The following is an 18,588-nucleotide window of genomic DNA, read 5'->3' as shown; positions in this document are numbered from 1 at the left end:
TTTGTATGCCACTTTTCCACAAAATTGTGCCCAAAGTGGTTCACATCTCTTGTGATCACTTAAAGTACAACGGTTCAAAAAAAATGCATATTAGAAACAATTAGTAATAATATCAATCCATTTTAGAAAATAAATAATAATCCATGCACATTTTATTTATTTCACACTGTCCCCGGCTGCCCTCAATGTTCAAGAAGCTGTATACGTGACAGGGTTGCTGTTTTCTGGTCAAATCCCAGTACCAATACAGTAGTTTGGAAACGGCACAAACTTGCAGCCTAGAGAAAACAAGCTGCACTAATGTTACAAGAAACAAATACTTGGGCCGGTAAATTAGCTAAAGGGAGGAACTGGTGCTGTTTTGCATTGCAGTTACGTCCCTATGGATGGTGCTGTGACACAGGTGCTGGAGAAAGTGTCGTGATGCTGTCTGAGACGATGCGTATGGCAGCCAAGACCTTTTGGTACATGAATCTTCTTGCAATATTGCTTTCAATAGCCTAATCTTACCCTGAGCAATAAAATGTGCAACACAAAATATGGAGGTATTTATTCGTTTTATTATAATGTACAGTACATGCATGGGGAAAGTGCACCAAAAAATCAGAGCAAATTACTAGCGTTTAGACATTTCATAGTGAAAATATGACACTAGGATATATTTCAGGCAACAGAGATTTCTTTTTGGTAGTGCCAGTTTTATTTGCCAAAAATGCATCGATCTACAATTAGGCATATGGTTCAATAATGTCTTCTGTGTGGCAATGTCTCCTGTATTTATTCATCAGAATGCTAAAACCACTTCAACAACAACATTAAAATATAGCTTGCTATCCCTAGTATGCATTTTTGAAAATGGCAAATGGAATTTGTCCCATTATTAGATTATATCAGCAATAATTCTCCTACTGATCTTTTTCAAGCACCTTGCAATCCACAGACGTAGCAGCATGAAAATACAGAAAAGCCCAGGTAAATGGATACTATATTAGTTTCAAATCTTTAAGCTGCTTTTAAACCAACACCTAGGACCATTACTTTGTAAAATAAGTTATGGAAAAGAACACAATTATCTTCATGGTCTGACAGTATTCCCTCTAAATTTATCACTAACCCTAAGACAGAAAAATGTCAGTTGTCTGTCTTCTTGTTATGGCTGCACAGGACTTTTAATCTCAACAGTAGAGCTATTGACAGGCTACCAGAGTTGTGCTCAGGCCATTCACTGGGATGCTACCTACACTGAGCTAAGCTAAGAGGCATTTCTCATTCCTGCCTAGCTTCTACTGCCCTCATCCCAGTTGTCCCAAAGAGCAGAAGCTGCTTTGTCAGGCCCCACACCTCCACAATAATACTTAGTCTTTTGACATGGCAACTTCACATCTTTACAAATTAAATTACTGGCTGTAATAAGCCAATGATTGGTGAGTGTCTGTTGTATGCAGTTAGCTTCACATAAGATACTGCACCTTGCTCATTTTACTACAGGGGAAAGTTTGGCAATCACAACTTCCCAAGATGCAAAAGTTAAATCGGATACCCTTCATCTGAGCCATCACCATCACATGTGGGCAACAGCCATCAGATGAGAAGGGAGAACAGGTTTCCAAGAAAATAAGAATTCATAATAAGGAATGCTCAATAACTGCTTAGAGATGTCTTTCTGACAGTAATTTTTCCCTAATCACGAACACAAAATATTGCACTTAAAGAAACGTATAAGCGTATTGGAACAACCCCAACCTGGCAAACAATTAAAAAATGAAATTAAAAAACAGCAGCATGCATTTAAAACCTTTTGAAGTACATGACATGCACTTTTATGGCAGCTCTTTGCATTTTGCAAAACATGTACATTAAAGCCATTATAAATATTCCATATTATACAGGTATGAAAGGCAGTGGAAAACAGGCAAATGCATGTTTATCTTTTTTCGGTTTAGAAGAAGCTGAGAGGTGAGAGGTAAATATGCTAGAGTTGAAGAGGAAAAGTAGAAGTTTGCCACTACTACCCTTATTTCAGTTGTGGTACCAACTAAGTTTGTCTCTCACCAGTCCCCCTCACCCCAAACTGCTCAGAAGCATTGGAGATCCAGGAGATTTTTATATGGCTTTCACTCAGTAGCTCATCAGAAAAAGCTTGGCAATTGCTCCTATCAGCATAAAACATACCTTTCCTAATTTGCACTCTGTTTGACTTGCACTTATGTCTGACAAAACACAGTGCAACATGCATGATGGGTGACATAATTAGCAACAGAATAGTCTTGCTTGGCACTTGCTTGGCACTTTTGATGACACCATCTGAAAGTACTGCCTCATTGACTGTTCCATGCCTGTGTTGAAGTGCTTAAGTTTCTGCTGGCTTTTGAAGGATATGTAAAGGGGGGGGGCAGGGAGAAAAAACAGGTGGCACCGTTCCTATTACCAAACACACTGGAAGCGATAGTCCTAAAATTACGTTTGACCATTTGTTTTGCAATCAACAGTCCCTGAACAGAGAGGAGGAAATGGAACATGTCTCCCAATACCACACACACAGAGAAAAATTATAAACCAATATCCTCTTTAAAAAAATCATTAAAAGTTGTCCTCAACTTTGTGGTTTCGAAAATGCCATTAAGTTAACCTTTAAACAAGCCACACCAATGTTTACTCTCCCTGTAATCAAAATGGAACATCTGATGCATGCCTAAGTTGAACTGACTCGATTCCAGTAGCAACTGGTGGGGTGGCAAAGGGCTGTTCTCTTGCTTTCCAAACACAGAATGTTGTTGCCAGCTCCCGAGAGGGAGAGGCACAGGGAGCAAAGTGGCATGGTGGCAGAACCAACCCAACACTCCTACTACCAAACCCAAACCACACTGAGCTTCCTGCGCCTTCTTCCTTCCCCTCTCAGGTATCAGCAGTGGCACTTGGTGCTCAGAAGGCAGGTGAGATACCTCACCCTACCTGGGCTGCGCAGGTCTAAACAGCACCCTCTCTGACTTTTCCTGCAGCCTTCCCCGCAGTGATACCCTCCAAACATTGGCAGACTACAACTCCCATCATCCCTGGCCACAGGCCATGTTGGGTGGGACTGATGGTAGTTTGAGTCCAACAACAACAGCTGGACAGCACTGGGCTGGGGAAGAAGACTGTTGTAGTGTCAACCACACATTCTGTTGCACCGGACCACAACACGTGTTTGTGAAGAGAAATGCTATATTCCCTTTAAACAATACCTTTGAGAAGCATTGTGAAGAGATACCAACCCACATAAAAATAAATAAACCTTTAAAACGTCATTAGAACGTCGTGCTCTTGCACGCTAGTGTAGAATGAGCGGCCAAACAGAAATGAATGCAATCCCGGCTTGATCTTCTCAGCTAAGGCCATTATTATGTTAAGGTCCCCCTCTGCCCTCAAGTCCAGGTCTATCTTCAAGCTACGGAGCGATTTAAAAGGCTTCTTGCCTTTTTGCCTGTGGGAGGGGAGGGGAAAGTGTGGTTAAACGGAATGATTCCAGTGAAAACTGTGCCAAGAAAACACACCGCTCCCTTTAGCTTTATACTTACGTATCGTCTTCTATATATTTGATTAGGGTTAAGGCTTTTCGGTGAAGGATTAACAAGAACTGTGCGAGGAACACACGCCTCAGGGACAATCCAGGTTTCAAATGAAAGACCTGTTAAGAATTGCCACATAAAAGATCAGTACACATTACATTAAATGGGGGAAGAGGGGAAAGGGTTCTGTTTAGTGGCATTCTCTCGCATGGCTCACCCCATACACTGCCTTCTGTTATAGACTAGTAAAATATACATTATGATAGGAGTTGGTTACACAGAGGACAATTGTGGATCTTGCAGGAACTCAGGGGGCGGGACAGGCTGCAATGTATCTCAATGCTCTGCATGCACACATTATGCACTTAAGTAGGAACCATTGGTAAGGGCAGGCTACCCCCAGTTTCTGAAGAAACAGCACTGTCTGCCAGTATGCTGCTGGGCCACATTTAAGGTTTCGCTGATGGTATACAAAGCTCTAAACAGTCTGGGACCAGCTTACTTGAGGGACTGCCTGTTCTCTTATGCACTTACCTGGCTACTACTGTCTTCAGGAGATGCACTTTTGGCTACTCCATATACTCCTTAGGTTCACTTCCTAGCCATCTGGAGCAGGGCTTTAAGCACTGCTGCAGCTAGTTTATGGAATTTCCTTACTCCCTTTGGATATCAAGCAGGCACACACAGTACAGTGGTATCTCGGGTTACATACGCTTCAGGTTACAGGTTAACCCAGAAATAGTACCTCGGGTTAAGAACTTTGCTTCAGGATGAGAACAGAAATCGTGCTCCAGCGGCGCAGCAGCAGCAGGAGGCCCCATTAGCTAAAGTGGTGCTTCAGGTTAAGAACAGTTTCAGGTTAAGAACGGACCTCCGGAATGAATTAAGTACTTAACCCGAGGTACCACTGCACTGTTTTCGGCCCTTGCTCAAGAAGTGTTTTATTTACTTAAGCAGGCTTTCCCTGCACTGTGACCCAGCCATGTGCCTTGCTGAAATTTTCTATTTTATTACGTTTCATACTGAAATTTTCTATTTTAGTGTTTCGTTTTGGGGACAGCCAAGTTTTAGAAAATCATACTGGTTTTCTTATATTCCTGATATTTATATGCTAAGTGCAATAGGATTTCTGTACATAAAAATAAAAGAGTGGAGAGGTGGTTTGTTCTTGCTGCAACAGCCACTCTCAAGTGCAATGTTTTACTTTTACCTGTAGGAGGTAAATGGCAGCAACAACTTATAGCAAATGTAAAAGGATGCACACAGAAACACATTTGGGCAAGGATTAAACCTGATTAAACCCTGGTAATTTCAGCCATTGAGAACCAAATCTGCTCATGTTTGTAGTTCTGCTGTCTTTGTGTTTGGCAATGCTGGGAACTAGCTTTTGCAAAGAAAGAGATTATGCAGATGCACATATTTATGTATCAACAATAAACATAAAATATTTGAGTGAATTTTTGGCCCAAGTCCCATAATTAACTTCAGAAATTTCACTGAAGTCAGTGGTTTGTTAACTGCTGATGCTACTACAATTACAACTACAATTAATCTGCTAAACGCTAAATGCATACGGAACAAAGACATGTTATTCCTACATCCCTTAACTATATTTGAAGCTTTCCTGCACTTTCCCAGTATTGCCGCATGACTTGACTTTAGAGTGCAAATACAGAGAAAAGACAGGCAGTAGGTAATTAATCTCATTAGTATTAGATTAGAGCATCTTCTTTGAAATCACGCTTTAAAATACTACAGAATGGAACCACTGGAGTGGTGTTTTTTAAGGCTACAACTACACAAAAGGAACTCATTAAAAAAAATTAAATAGGTGATATATCGCTCATCAGTTTTAACTCATTAGAATGAACAGTTACCTGATCCAGAAAGGCTTTTACTAAAGTGTCTTGGTGAAGGACATCTTGGAAAACGTTCCTGTAAAAATACAGAGGAAGCATGCAGTAATATGTTGAGTTTCATACAATGCAAAGTTGAAGTACCATTCGGTGTCTGTAATCGATAATTCCTTACAGCATTCGAAAACCCAGAAGTCCCACTGTTCTTATATGTGATCTAAAATATAAAGTAGGGCTAGTAAAAAAAAATCTTGCAAAAATAGCAGGCAAACTCTTCTATATAAATACTTTTATAGAAGCACACAATACTTCATATACAAAATGAGACTAAACTGTGCCAATTGTAATTAAAGGATAACCCATGACGAAGGCCGGCTCATGACTTGATTACTACAGCCTCAAGTGCTAATTTGTGTTTATGAATGAGCTATCACAGACCAAATACCACAGAGAACGTCTTCTCTCATCATCTCAAACACCATGGGTGGAACTCAGTGTCACGCGAAGGCAATCGTTCCATCAGTGCAAGCATTTCTGCTTGCTATATGGAACCCTCTCCTCTGCCATGGGGGTTCTCCAGATCCTCCAGAGCAGATTTGGGAGAGGCACAGGGGGGGCAGAGGTGGGGGAAAGCCCCAGTGTGCTAGCAGGAGACCTTGCACAGGCTTTCACTAGTGTACCTGGTTAGTTGAATCTGGTCCTGCGTTTTTCAGTGGAGCCATCCCATATACATGAATGTATAAACCGGACCCAAGTGTTGAATGAATTGTGCGACAAGTCTACCTGATCACTTCTTGCTGCTAGTTTATGAAAAAAGCCAAGAAGCTTCCAAATCTTGTAGAGGATAACCACTTTGGTGATCCTACTTCTCATGCCATTAGCCTCCCAAAGGATGGAATCTCAGAGGAGTTTTTGGTGGAGACAGAAATCAAATTCTCATAACTGCGGAAGCATCCTAAGAAACTCATAGGGAACAAGTTTACAATTCTTGGGGGAGAACAAAAGACTCCCCATTCAAAAGGTAGAATCTCACCCATGCAAAATGGGAAAAAATGACTGCTGGCTTTCAATATTGCTTGGGTAAAGGTAAAGGTAAAGGGACCCATGACCATTAGGTCTAGTTGTGGCCGACTCTGGGGTTGCGGCGCTCATCTTGCTTTACTGGCCGAGGGAGCCAGCGTACAGCTTCCGGGTCATGTGGCTAGCATGACTAAGCCGCTTCTGGCTAACCAGAGCGGTGCACGGAAACGCCGTTTACCTTCCCACCGGAGCGGTACCTATTTATCTACTTGCACTTTGACGTGCTTTTGAACTGCTAGGTTGGCAGGAGCAGGGACCGAGCAACGGGAGCGCATCCCGCCACAGGGATTCGAACCACTGACCTTCTGATCGGCAAGCCCTAGGCTCTGTGGTTTAACTTGCTTGGGTAATTTGGTCCTAATTTCAGAGCAGAAATTTTGCCTGGATGGCAAAACGGAACCAAAATGTTATCTAGACACTGCATTTAAACCATGATAGGTGTCAAGATCTTAAATTCTGCAGCTCTACAAGAACACATACAGATCAGGGGTGAAGCTCTCGTCCGTATGGATAATGGTATCCTGAGCCATCTCTTCATCTGAAGTTGCTCTCCAGAAAGCTGTTAGCTCTGATCTCATGTACCGCCGCTGATTATAGATATGTTCGTGGCAAGGAGGCATCTGTTTCACGGTGTTGATATCTACATCAATGTGTGTGGTAGGATACGGAGCATACATCACTTGACGGAAAGGCAACGTAAAACTTCCAGTGCCATCCTGTCAGAGTGAAAAAAAATAGTCCAGTTACTAAAAAAATAAGGTCAGAGGAATTAAAAACTATAAGGGACTATCAGATTACAATTTGAAACATTTTGATTTATTGTCACAATATGGCAATAAGTTAGACAATTCTCTCTCACACACACACACATACATACACACACACACACATATATATATATAGATCAGGGGTCCCCAAACTAAAGCCCGAGGGGCTCATTTATTTGGCCCATGGCAACACCCGCTGCCTGCTCTTACTGGCGCTGTACTGCGCAGCTGCCCACTTCCAGGTCAGAGGGGCACCAGAAATAGCTTGTGCACATAGCTTGTGCATATCCAGGTCAGAGGCCCGTGCACATGCGCACAAGCTATGCGCCAGAAATAGGGTGTACACTCCCCTGCCCTCCGGCCCACCACGCGATCGGCGCTGGAGACACCGGCCTGAGTTGCGGTAAGTTTGCCGACCCCTGATATAGATATATACATATGTCACACTGAGGATGTGTTCTGTATGGACAGCACACAGCATCTTACAATTCAATTCTTAGTACTTATACAGTCCCAACAAATTCAGTAGGAATCCTGGAATTGTAGAGTTGGAAGGGACCCTGAGGATCATCAAGTCCAACCCCCTGCAATGCAGAAATATGCAGCTGTCCCATACAGGGATCGAACCTGCAACCTTGGCATTATCGGCGTCATGCTCTAACCAAGTGAGCTACTTAATCCCTTGGGTGCAGGTTTAGGATTTCTGCCTTGATGTCTGTGGACATAAGCTTAATTGAACTTAGTGGGGCTAACACACGAGTAAACTTGCTACGGATTGAATTATAAGAGTTTGAATGTTCTCCATACAGAAAGTAGACTCTGTTACAGCCTTACATTTGGGCTTACCTACGAGTAAACATGCATAGAAACTCCACGAATGGACAGGGGACTCCAGATTGTGGATAACAAGTGCCCTTATAGAAAGCTCAGAAGGAAGTATTCCACTGAAATCACTGAAATTTTTGTGTTTGCAATTACTTTAGCTGGTTTTTATATATGTTATACTGTAATTCACTTCATGATGCCTAATGAGAAGTGATTCATAAATGAAATTTATGACTGTGTTAAAGAGGGAAACACAACTGCAGTTTGTAGTTTTGTTCACTATTGTTACCAGTTTTCTTCCCTCCACCCTGGGGATGGTTTTTTGGGGCAATTATTGCTTTTAAAGGTTTTTAAAGTTTTAAAGGTCCAGTTTGGACTGACATTTTTTTTTAAATAAAAAACTCCAACCTATTTTTTTACATTAAACATTTCTAGTCAATTACCAGTATCACTTTCAGAAAAAGATTTCTCCAGTTTCCACTATATGACACAATTAAGTGCGAGAATAAAAGTAAAGATGTTGATTTATCTTTATACTTCATAGCAAGAGAAGAACAGACAGGAAAGTACATTTCCCTTAAAAAACAATAGTTGTGTTAATGCAAATTAGCAGTTTAATCTATGCTTCCTTTGTCCTGGCTGGATAAATGCTTCCAACTTCTTCACTTCAAGGAAAAACCTACCAGAAACCTGTATTTTAATTTTAAAGGACATTAATAAAGATGCTAACAAAATAAATAATTGATTAATCTAAGCACAACAATACTTCATTTGATTAGAAAACTAAGGACTAAAGTTACTGACTCCTGACAAAATGTAGCTGAGCAAATCAAAGACCTCACCTTCAGTAATCCTTGCACAAAAAGCCCCGATTCATACTTAAAGGAAGTTTCATTTCTACACAGCCTAGAACACTTTCGCTCTGCTGAAGTAAGAAAGAGGCACAGCGTCCGTACTATCTGTAATACAAAAACACTGTAAAAATACTTATAGGCAGGGAAATTTAGCAAAGAGAAAACTTGCAAATGAAAATTGTTATAAGATATAGTAACTGGGTAGTTGCTACTTGCCAATTACAGGAACCCAAATGACTTTTTGCCAGTTATATTGTCATTTTCTAAGTACACAAGCTTCATATTTTGTTGCTAGAATAATCCCTCCCCCCGCCCTTTACAGGTAAGATAAGAAATCAAAGGACTAACGCCTATGATTTCTGGCAGCATATTGTTCTGCCTGGTAATCTAACCTTTATAAGATAAGAGATGCTTACTTTATTAACTTTTTCTGCACTGCTTCCTATAACTACCGAGCAGCCACAGGTCTGCAAGTGTGAACTGATGGCTCTGCAAATTGAAAAGAGAGGCATACAAAATAATATGAAATACTTCACAAGAAGTTTACATGCATCAGCTAAAAAGACTTTGCAAAGCGTTTTCTTGTCAACAATACTAACGTTTCCAAATGTGGTATGTAGTCTGTACTAAAATCAAACACCAAGGGCCAGAACTATATGGTTAGTTCAGCCACCTGAAATTAAATTACTACAAATCTAGACTTCAGACAAAATTTGCAAAACAAAACAAAATTAAAGGATACCATCTAATAGCTACTCACATTGTATGAATTGCCTTAAACTCCTATGTGAACATCTTGTTTTACTCTGCAGTGATCATTACAGGACAGGAGTCGTGACCGACTCTGTGGTTGCGCGCTCATCTCGCTCTATAGGCCGAGGGAGCCGGCGTTTGTCCGCAGACAGCTTCCAGGTCATGTGGCCAGCATGACTAAGCCGCTTCTGGCAAACCAGAGCAGCGCACAGAAATGCCGTTTACCTTCCCGCCAGAGCAGTACCTAATTATCTACTTGCACTTTTGATGTGCTTTCGAACTGCTAGGTGGGCTGGAGCTGGAACCGAACAACGGGAGCTCACCCTGTCACGGGGATTCGAACCGCCGACCTTCTGATCGGCAAGCCCTAGGCTCTGTGGTTTAGACCACAGCGCCACCTGCGTCCCTGAAAAGAGGCTTGCTTATAGGCAAAAACCCTACCAAAAAATAAAAACGATTTTTTCTTCCCCACTCATCAAGTTACCAATCGCCTCCCTCTTTCCCCAAATCTCTGCTTTAGAAGTAAGTACTTTCCCAAAAGCAAATGATCATACTTAAGAAGGAAACCTTCATGACAGCTGTCTCCAATGTCATCATCGCTAAGCACCGTGTCACTTATCTGGAATGTGATAAAAGCACAGGGAGGAAGATTACTCATGGTGTATACGCTACAAATGACAAGCAGCCCAGGAGCCGATCCTATTTTAATGCAAAAAAATTGCTGAGATTTATACAAAATAAGGAAGCAGACGAAGTCAGAATTTTAATACATTTCATTTACTCATTTATTTTCTATCCTACATCTTATTCCAAAGGACCTTTATCATCCAGGGTCCTGCGTGGACTCCAATCCTCTCTCACAATTCAAGCGAGGAAGAGAGTGACCGTGGAACTAAATGTTCATTGCTTTGCCTGTATAATCCCCCCCCCACAGCTTTACAAGCTCCACACCCACCGCAGTATCAGTATATTTGTTTTACTGATGCATTAATGATCCAGTAAAACAATGCCTAGGACCTAAAAAGATCCTACCTTTGAACTCTCCCTAGATTTTTTTAAAAACACCTGTGGAATGAATCATAATTTTGATAATTTTTTGCACTTTAAAGAGCTACGTACAGACCAGACCACATGCAATTTAGTCCAGTAGAGTTTTAAAAGTGCTGCGATGTCTGTGAGATGTGCCCTTGGCTGCAGGTCCTGGAAGATCTGCTGTTTGCCTTGAAGGCCTGGACTGACTCCAGCTACAAAAGCTGAGAATGCTGAACAGATTCTTGGGCTGGGGTGTTGTTTAGAGGTTTGCGGGGGGGGGCGTTGCTATTGCTGTTATTGATTTTAATATTTGGTATCTTTATTTATGGATCTTACTATGATTTATAGTTCAATTTGATTGTGTGCTTCTCAATGTTTTTGTTTAAGACTACTTTTGTTAATTATGTATTTTTTCATGTTGTAAGTAGTCTTAAGCAAGCTTTTAACTCTTGAAAGGTTGGCATACAAATAAATGTACCCTGGTATAAATTCTGTACTGTACTGGCCAACCCCCCCCCCCCAAAGCTAGAAATCCATTGACTAATGAGCTGAAATTCTTTTTATTAAAGGCACTTCAAAGAAAGGGGAAGAGCTGCTTCTTTTCATGAAGCAGCTAACAGTAAGACTTACATCTATTTCTTCTGGCACGCTGTGTGATTTCATAGATGAAAGGAGCTCCATTACAGGAATAACTTCCCCCGTCAGCATTGGAATGATGCTCTGGCCCTGTGCAATAAATAATGTTTTATGAAATAAAAAGCAGAGTGTGTACTTAAGGAACAGAACCTGAATAGGGTGAACATTTTTTCGAGAGGGAAGAATAACTATAAACTAGTAAAACAATCCAATGTTATGTAAGTAGACATCTGCTTGTGTGACAGGACTTCACCTTCTACCCAACCCAATATCTTCCCCCGTCCCCAAAATCTGCTCCAGTGGGTCAAGTCAGTTAGTTGAACCCATTGATTTTAATGAGTCTGCTTAGAATATAACTTAAGTTTGATTCAATGCTTTATTTTCCAGATTTGTTCCAACCTAACAGAAAAATTACCTAGTAAACCATGAATATAATTTTTGAACTGAATGCAATTTTAAAACTGAGTTTCTAAGCTCTTGTGCTAGACTACTTGGTTAAATAAAATTCAAGAGCCTGGGCAGATATAGGACAGAGAAAAATGAATAAGTTAATGTATTGCTAGAGTTGATAAAGAGAAAATACTTGTGGTTTCATTCCTTGTTAAGAACCGTTTCCCTAAAGTCATCTACAACAGGGATGGGGAATCTTTTTGGACCCGAGGGCCACATTCCCTACTGGACAACTTTTGGGGGGCCATATCCCCGCAGTGGGTGCAGCCAGAGGCAAATGTGGGTGGAACAGTGACAGTAAATGTTACCTTTGTTCAAGCTCATTTCTGTACACATTCACACATACCCTTCTGTCCTCCATGAAGGCAACAGAAAGGTGCCATCGGAATTCAAGGAAATATTCCAGCCAGGCAAAAGCATTTTAGGAGGGTGTGAAGCACAGCCAGTGAGAAGTGTGAGTTGGGGAGGGGTGGTGGTTGGAGAAAGTCCCAAGGGCTAGACAAAGATGCCTGGAGGACCACATTTGGTCTCTGGGCTTGATGTTCCCCAACCGTGCTGTATAATAAACCCTCTCCCAGCCAGCTGCAACCCAAAACATATGCACTGCCAGTTCTTTTGCCTGATAAACCAATGATCTAGTAAGATCTTCTGTTTTGACAAGAGGTTGATGGTACAAATAAACTGAAGAAGTCACCACTTTAAAAAAAAAAAACACTCTTCATTTAGATGGCCTGTGTACAAAGAGAATAAAATACCACTCAGAATTCTACTTCGCTCCACAATGGCATGGAGTTGGCATATGTTTTTCAGTTTGCTCAGTGTTTCTATTCCATCTTCATGGAAATCATTCTTTTATAGAAAACATTCACAATACCCAGAGGAACCCACAGTAGCAGCTTCTACAGATGGATGTGGCTGAATGGGAAAGGAGCAAGAACACTTGTAATCCTTCCACTTGAAATTGATGGGACATGAAGTGTCAATATTGAAATGTGCGCAGAGTCTCTCCGCTTTCATCATTCTTACCTGGTCTTCCATTCTCTCTGTGCCCTCCAGGACAGCCTTCTGAATGTGTTCTTGCCTTTCCTAGGCATGGGGGGGAATTGTTATTTTTAAAAGAAAGTTTCTAGTACATATGTGTACATGTTTCAACCCATACACCGTACAGCCAGCGATCTATAACAAGACATCAGATTCACAACGACACAACTAAGCTGCAGTATCTTAGTCAAAACAAAATCACATTCAATTCTAAACAGGCTAAAAGAAGATCTGTGTTCAGCCATGATCTCAGTGAGCAGCCTCAGTCTCTCCAGATGATTTCAGCCTAGCCTAGTGCATTGAGTTCTTGTGAGGTAAAATGGGATAATGCCACCATATATGTATGCTGCCTTGAGCAGCTCTGTAGTTGAGTAGGGTCCAACAAACAAAAAAGAGAAAAACGTCTGATTTGAGTGACTTACTTCCACACAGCTGCACTTCAGATCATAAGATTCTTCCAATAAAAAGCCCAAGTGTCCCATTCTAAAATGAACTGGAAAGATTATACTTCTTGGAAAGACCAATGCCCTGGATATTTTTCAAAGTAAAGCCTTGCACACTGTGTATTTCTTTTGCAGGCAATGATCAAGAAGGGTGCATGAGAATAGACCACCTTGTTATTTTCCCATGAAAGTGTGGTTGATAACTATTTAAATAACTGAAATAAATAAATACACATGGGCATCAAAGTCTTGAGCAGCGTATGGAAAAGTCGTACAGGTATTTTACTAAGTAAAAATAACACACTATTAAAAAAATGAAGATTGTTCTTGTGTTGTTGTAGGTCTTGTTAAAGTTCCGTGGGAATTGCACCTCGCAGATAGGACAAAGTAGCTTTGTGTGTGCAAGGAAAAGGCTTACTCTTGTGTAGGCATGGATGAGAGTGTCAGGGCTCCCAAAGTCAAGAGCAGGAGAAGGAAGATTTTGAATTTATTTGGCTAGATCACCATCTGGCAAGTATTATGCTTAGCTAATCACAAGGCTCCAGACTTAAAAGTGGTTACCATGAAGAAGTATCCTACCTTATGCATCCATATCCGTCCTTTTCTTATAATATGTGTCAGCCTGTCGACACATACTCTGTGAAGGGGAAGGTAGAAGCCAAGCTCACTTTGCGGAAGGATTATCGATAGTCCATACGTACTTCTGTCCCCGTTCCAATTCCCATCAAAAATTAAGGACACGATAATGACTCCTTTCTCAGCCAAAACAAAAAACTTCACATCTATTGCACCACTTTCTGCATTACGAAGTATTTCCCCATTCAGAGTATGGTTTGCAAGAAATGTTATTTCTCCATCACTGAGAAGCTGCTGGTCTGTTTTGGGGGCCCAGATGTGCCTGACCCTGGGACCAAGAATATTGTCCCAGTAGGCAAAAGTAGCAGCCAGCAATGGGGACTCTCCACTCAAGGCAATCTCAGTCTTGGCAACAGCAGGAGAAGGAGGAGGACACAGAGCAGACATGGCGACCCCAACTGTCACATGACCGATACCTAAAACCTAGAGTTTGAACAAAGCAGAGAGTGAGCATAACAGGATTCATATAAAACATCTGTCAGTAATATATATAACAGAGGTACCATATTTAAAGGTAAAGGGACCCCTGACCATTAGGTCCAGTCGTGGCCGACTCTGGGGTTGCGGCGCTCATCTCGCTTTATTGGCCGAGGGAGCCGGTCTTACAGCTTCCGGGTCCTGTGGCCAGCATGACGAAGCCGCTTCTGGCGAACCAGAGCAGCGCACGGAAACGCCATTTACCTTCCTGCCGGAGCGGTACCTATTTATCTACTTGCACTTTGACGTGCTTTCGAACTGCTAGGTGGGCAGGAGCAGGGACTGAGCAACAGGAGCTCACCCTGTCGCGGGGGTTCGAACCGCCAACCTTCTGATCAGCAAGTCCTAGGCTCTGTGGTTTAACCCACAGCGCCACCAGCATCCCATATTTAGCACTAGTGAAATTGATGCTATATCATCACATACCAGTATCAGAATAGGAGATTAAATACGGAAACAGTAGGAAGTGCATCCAAGTAAACATGCTTAGGATTGTGGTAATACAAAAGAAGAGCTGATCTCCACTATAACTCCTTATGTAGAAAGTAACATTTCAACATTTTTATAAGGGCCAAGAATCCACACTTACTTGGAGTAAGCCTTACCGAGAGATGATTGCACAGCTAGCAGAATAACTCTGAGACAAACCATGCAATGCTTCTGCTCATACAGTGGAACCTCGGGTTGCGGACGTAATCCGTGATGGAGGCACGTCCGCAACCCGGAGTGTTCGCATCCTGAAGCACCACGTCTGCGCCGGTGCCAGTGCAATTTGGCGCTTCTGCATAAGCGCGAAGCACGATTCAGCACTTCTGCGCATGCAGCGAAACCCAGAAGTAACCCATTCTGGTACTTCTGGGTTTCCTGTGGTCGGCAACCCGAAACCTGAAGCTGCCGTAACATGAGGTATGACTGTACATGAAATTGGTGGTAGGATGAGAGTCATCAATTTATAATAGCAACATCAGCCAATAAATAAAAAGCATAACAGAAAACGAAAATGCTACTTTAAATAATGTTTCCATGTTATAACACCAACAAATGCATGAAGCATTGAGGGAAGCAGAAGGAAATCAATGTCAATGCTTTTCAAAGTCATAGTCTCACGCAAGCAAAGCAGTTCCAGTGGACTTTGTGTTGAAAGCCGAGAAGGAAGTCATGCAATAGTGAGGAAGTTCCGTAATGAAATGCAAGTTCCATGTTTTCAACATATTTCGCATTGATTTTGACCTACATTGCAAGCAATCACATGACTATAAACAACAGCATATGACTGTCTCAACACATTTAGTCAACCTGAGAGCAACTTCAACTAATTTCAGGGGTGAATTTACTTCTAAGAAACAAGACTGATCTGACTACAGCCATAATATAAACATACTGAAAAAATTGAAACAGGAGTCTCTGTATCTGTATACACAACTGATCTGAACACAAAAAAGGGAAAAAATAATTTCAACTAAGAGGTTAATAAAAATAAATGACATATGTAGGATAATATAGAATATGCATTACACACAGCAGTGTTACAAACTCAGATATATAAGCTGGGCACCAAACGGCTCCTTAAACCAGGGTTACAGTCGCCAAAATGGAATGCCCAGTTGCCATTTTGGGGCCAGAGGACTTGAAAGTCGTATTTTTCAATATGACTTTTTGGTTCCTGAACTTAATTCTGATTGTGCTGATAAAATATAGTGGATAGAATTCTACAGGATGTGTTGCTAGTGTGTAAAAAAGGGTACAGATCCAAGGATCCCTAGGCATGCACCTTCAGATGGTAGAGATGTCAGATGCCATCCTGGCACCCGGTCATCTTCACTTGGTCGCAAGCGGCCGATAGCCAAGTGCAAAATGCGCCTGGTGCCTGACGGATTTCAAATGCTGCACTCAATGGGATTTTTGTCAAGGCTGCCAAGAAGTAATTATTTAAATTCTGCTTAACAAGTTTTAATTATCAACTGTGACGATCAAAATTATTTCCACCTTGCACTTTCAGATGCGTGATCAGTTTTCAATAATGTTACAATGGGAAAATCTAAATTGTACATTCGGGCAGAGTTATAGATTTGAACCCTCAACCCACACAGAACTGGTTATTATGCGATCAGGAGCAAAACATCTGAGTCGGGAGAGGCTGTGTCCGATTTGAGCGTTGGACAAGCAGTATCTGAAAGCTGCAGACACTGAGGCGCAGTATCTGTGAAGCTCTTGTTTCTGGGAGATAGCTCTCTTTTGGATTGCGTTCCATCATGTTCATAACTTGATGGGTGCTCATAGATGGATCGTGCCCTGCAGCAACAGCACCCCACCGCAGAATCAAAAGCATAGGAATTAAGCCGCAAAGCCTTGTTTTGAGCAAGACCGGCTATGATGGAAGCACAGGAAGGGGCTAAACTAGGCATCCCCAAACTTGGCCCTCCAGCTGTTTGAGGACTACAACTCCCATCACCCCTAGCTAACCGCACCAGTGGTCAGGGATGATGGGAACTGTAGTCCAAAAACAGCTGGAGGGCCGAATTTGGGGGTGCCTGGTAAGCCCCCCAAATTTCCAACCTCCAATCCAGTAGCCTTCGGTGCCATGGGCGTAGCCAGGATTTTTGTTGGGGAGGGGGGCAGGCTTTATGTTGGGGGGGCAGAACCTCGTTTAGTTAAGTATTTTTATTGATTTTTAATTGATTTTTAGGGGGGCAGCTCCCCTCCCTGCCCCCCCCCGCCTACGCCCATGGTCGGTGCACCTGGAAATCTGTCCTGCCCTTGAAAACGAGCGCAAAGAGGTTGACCTAGCGCACCATCCTGCCCTCTCAGCATCCAGCCAGGTAGCCATGGGAACCCCCGCGAGCAGGATCCAACCCTGCCGCCGCCGCCGCGGGACTGGGAGGAGACCCACCCACCCCCAACCTCCCCGCGCACCCACAGGTGAAACCGACCCACTCACCCTCAGACGTCAAGGGAAAGGCACGCGGCCACCTGAGGGCCGGAAGTATCGCCCCCTCGCCCGCCCGGGCAGCCCTCGAATGTAAACACAGAGCATGGGAGGGCTGCCGGCCACTGCGCGTGCGCGCCGGCCGGCCCTTCGGAGGCAGAGATTCTCTCTCCCGCGCTCCTATGAGGAAACGGAAAGCCGACGTAGAGGTACAGGCAAAAACCCAGTCATGTGCGCTACAGACTTCCGGCTCCCCAGTTCCAGTCGTTGTTGTTTCCAAGTGTTTTACAGTACTGTATATTGAAGTTCAACATCAAAAAAAAACACGAAGATCATGGCCACTGGGCCCATCACCTCCTGGCAAATAGAAGGGGAGGAAATGGAGGCAGTGAGAGGTTTCACTTTCTTGGGCTCCATGATCCCTGCAGATGGTGACAGCAGTCATGAAATTAAAAGACGCCTGCTTCTTGGGAGAAAAGCAATGACAAACCTAGACAACATCTTAAAAAGCAGAGACATCACCTTGCCAACAAAGGTCTGTATAGTTAAAGCTATGGTTTTCCCAGTAGTGATGTATGGAAGTGAGAGCTGGACCATAAAGAAGGCTGATCGCGGAAGAATTGATGCTTTTGAATTCTGGTGCTGGAGGAGACTCTTGAGAGTCCCATGGACTGCAAGAAGATCAAACCTCTCCATTCTGAAGGAAATCAGCCCTGAGTGCTCACTGGAAGGAAGGACAGATCCTGAAGCTGAGGCTCCAAGACTTTGGCCACCTCATGAGAAGAGAAGACTCCCTGGAAAAGACCCTGATGTTGGGAAAGATGGAGGGCACAAGGAGAAGGGGACGACAGAGGACCAGATGGTGGGGCAGTGTTCTCGAAGCTACCAACATGAGTTTGACCAAACTGCGGGAGGCAGTGGAAGACAGAAGTGCCTGGCATGCTCTGGTCCAGGGGGTCACGAAGAGTCGGACATAACTAAACGACTCAACAACAACAACAACATATTGAATAGAATAGCGACAAGCATTTTCCACACCCGGGAATGAGGGTGACAGGAATTCGCACGCTTGTATTCTCAGGAACCCTGCCTTCTTTTTGCTCCTGGACACCGTTGCATGAGGGGAAAGGAGAAGAAACTCCTGCGGAACAAAGTTCCCTTTTGGGCTTTGAAATTATGCTGATAATAGATTCATAGTATTGTGGAGCTGGAAGGAACCATGAGGGTCATAACAAATTTCCACTCACACATGCAAACAAAGGGC

At 42.8% G+C, this 18,588-nt stretch overlaps 1 protein-coding gene across 1 annotated transcript; it reads right to left on the bottom strand.

Annotated features, from left to right (window-relative positions):
* Positions 1-540: 540 nt before the first annotated feature.
* C9orf72 (C9orf72-SMCR8 complex subunit) lies at positions 541-17,491 on the bottom strand. Its single transcript, XM_081176656.1, has 11 exons — positions 17,337-17,491; positions 13,865-14,344; positions 12,828-12,887; positions 11,346-11,441; positions 10,238-10,302; positions 9,347-9,419; positions 8,919-9,035; positions 6,965-7,200; positions 5,426-5,483; positions 3,558-3,667; positions 541-3,463 (listed from the first exon to the last, which is right to left on the bottom strand). Exons 2-11 carry the CDS (start codon positions 14,306-14,308, stop codon positions 3,277-3,279), a joined length of 1,446 nt encoding a protein of 481 aa, XP_081032782.1. The 5' UTR covers positions 14,309-14,344; positions 17,337-17,491; the 3' UTR covers positions 541-3,276.
* Between the last annotated feature and the right edge of the window lie 1,097 nt (positions 17,492-18,588).

This window comes from Podarcis bocagei (assembly GCF_964188305.1).
Source record: "Podarcis bocagei genome assembly, chromosome: 17".
Lineage (NCBI taxonomy): Eukaryota > Metazoa > Chordata > Lepidosauria > Squamata > Lacertidae > Podarcis > Podarcis bocagei.
This window is presented reverse-complemented; position numbering and strand designations above follow the sequence as displayed.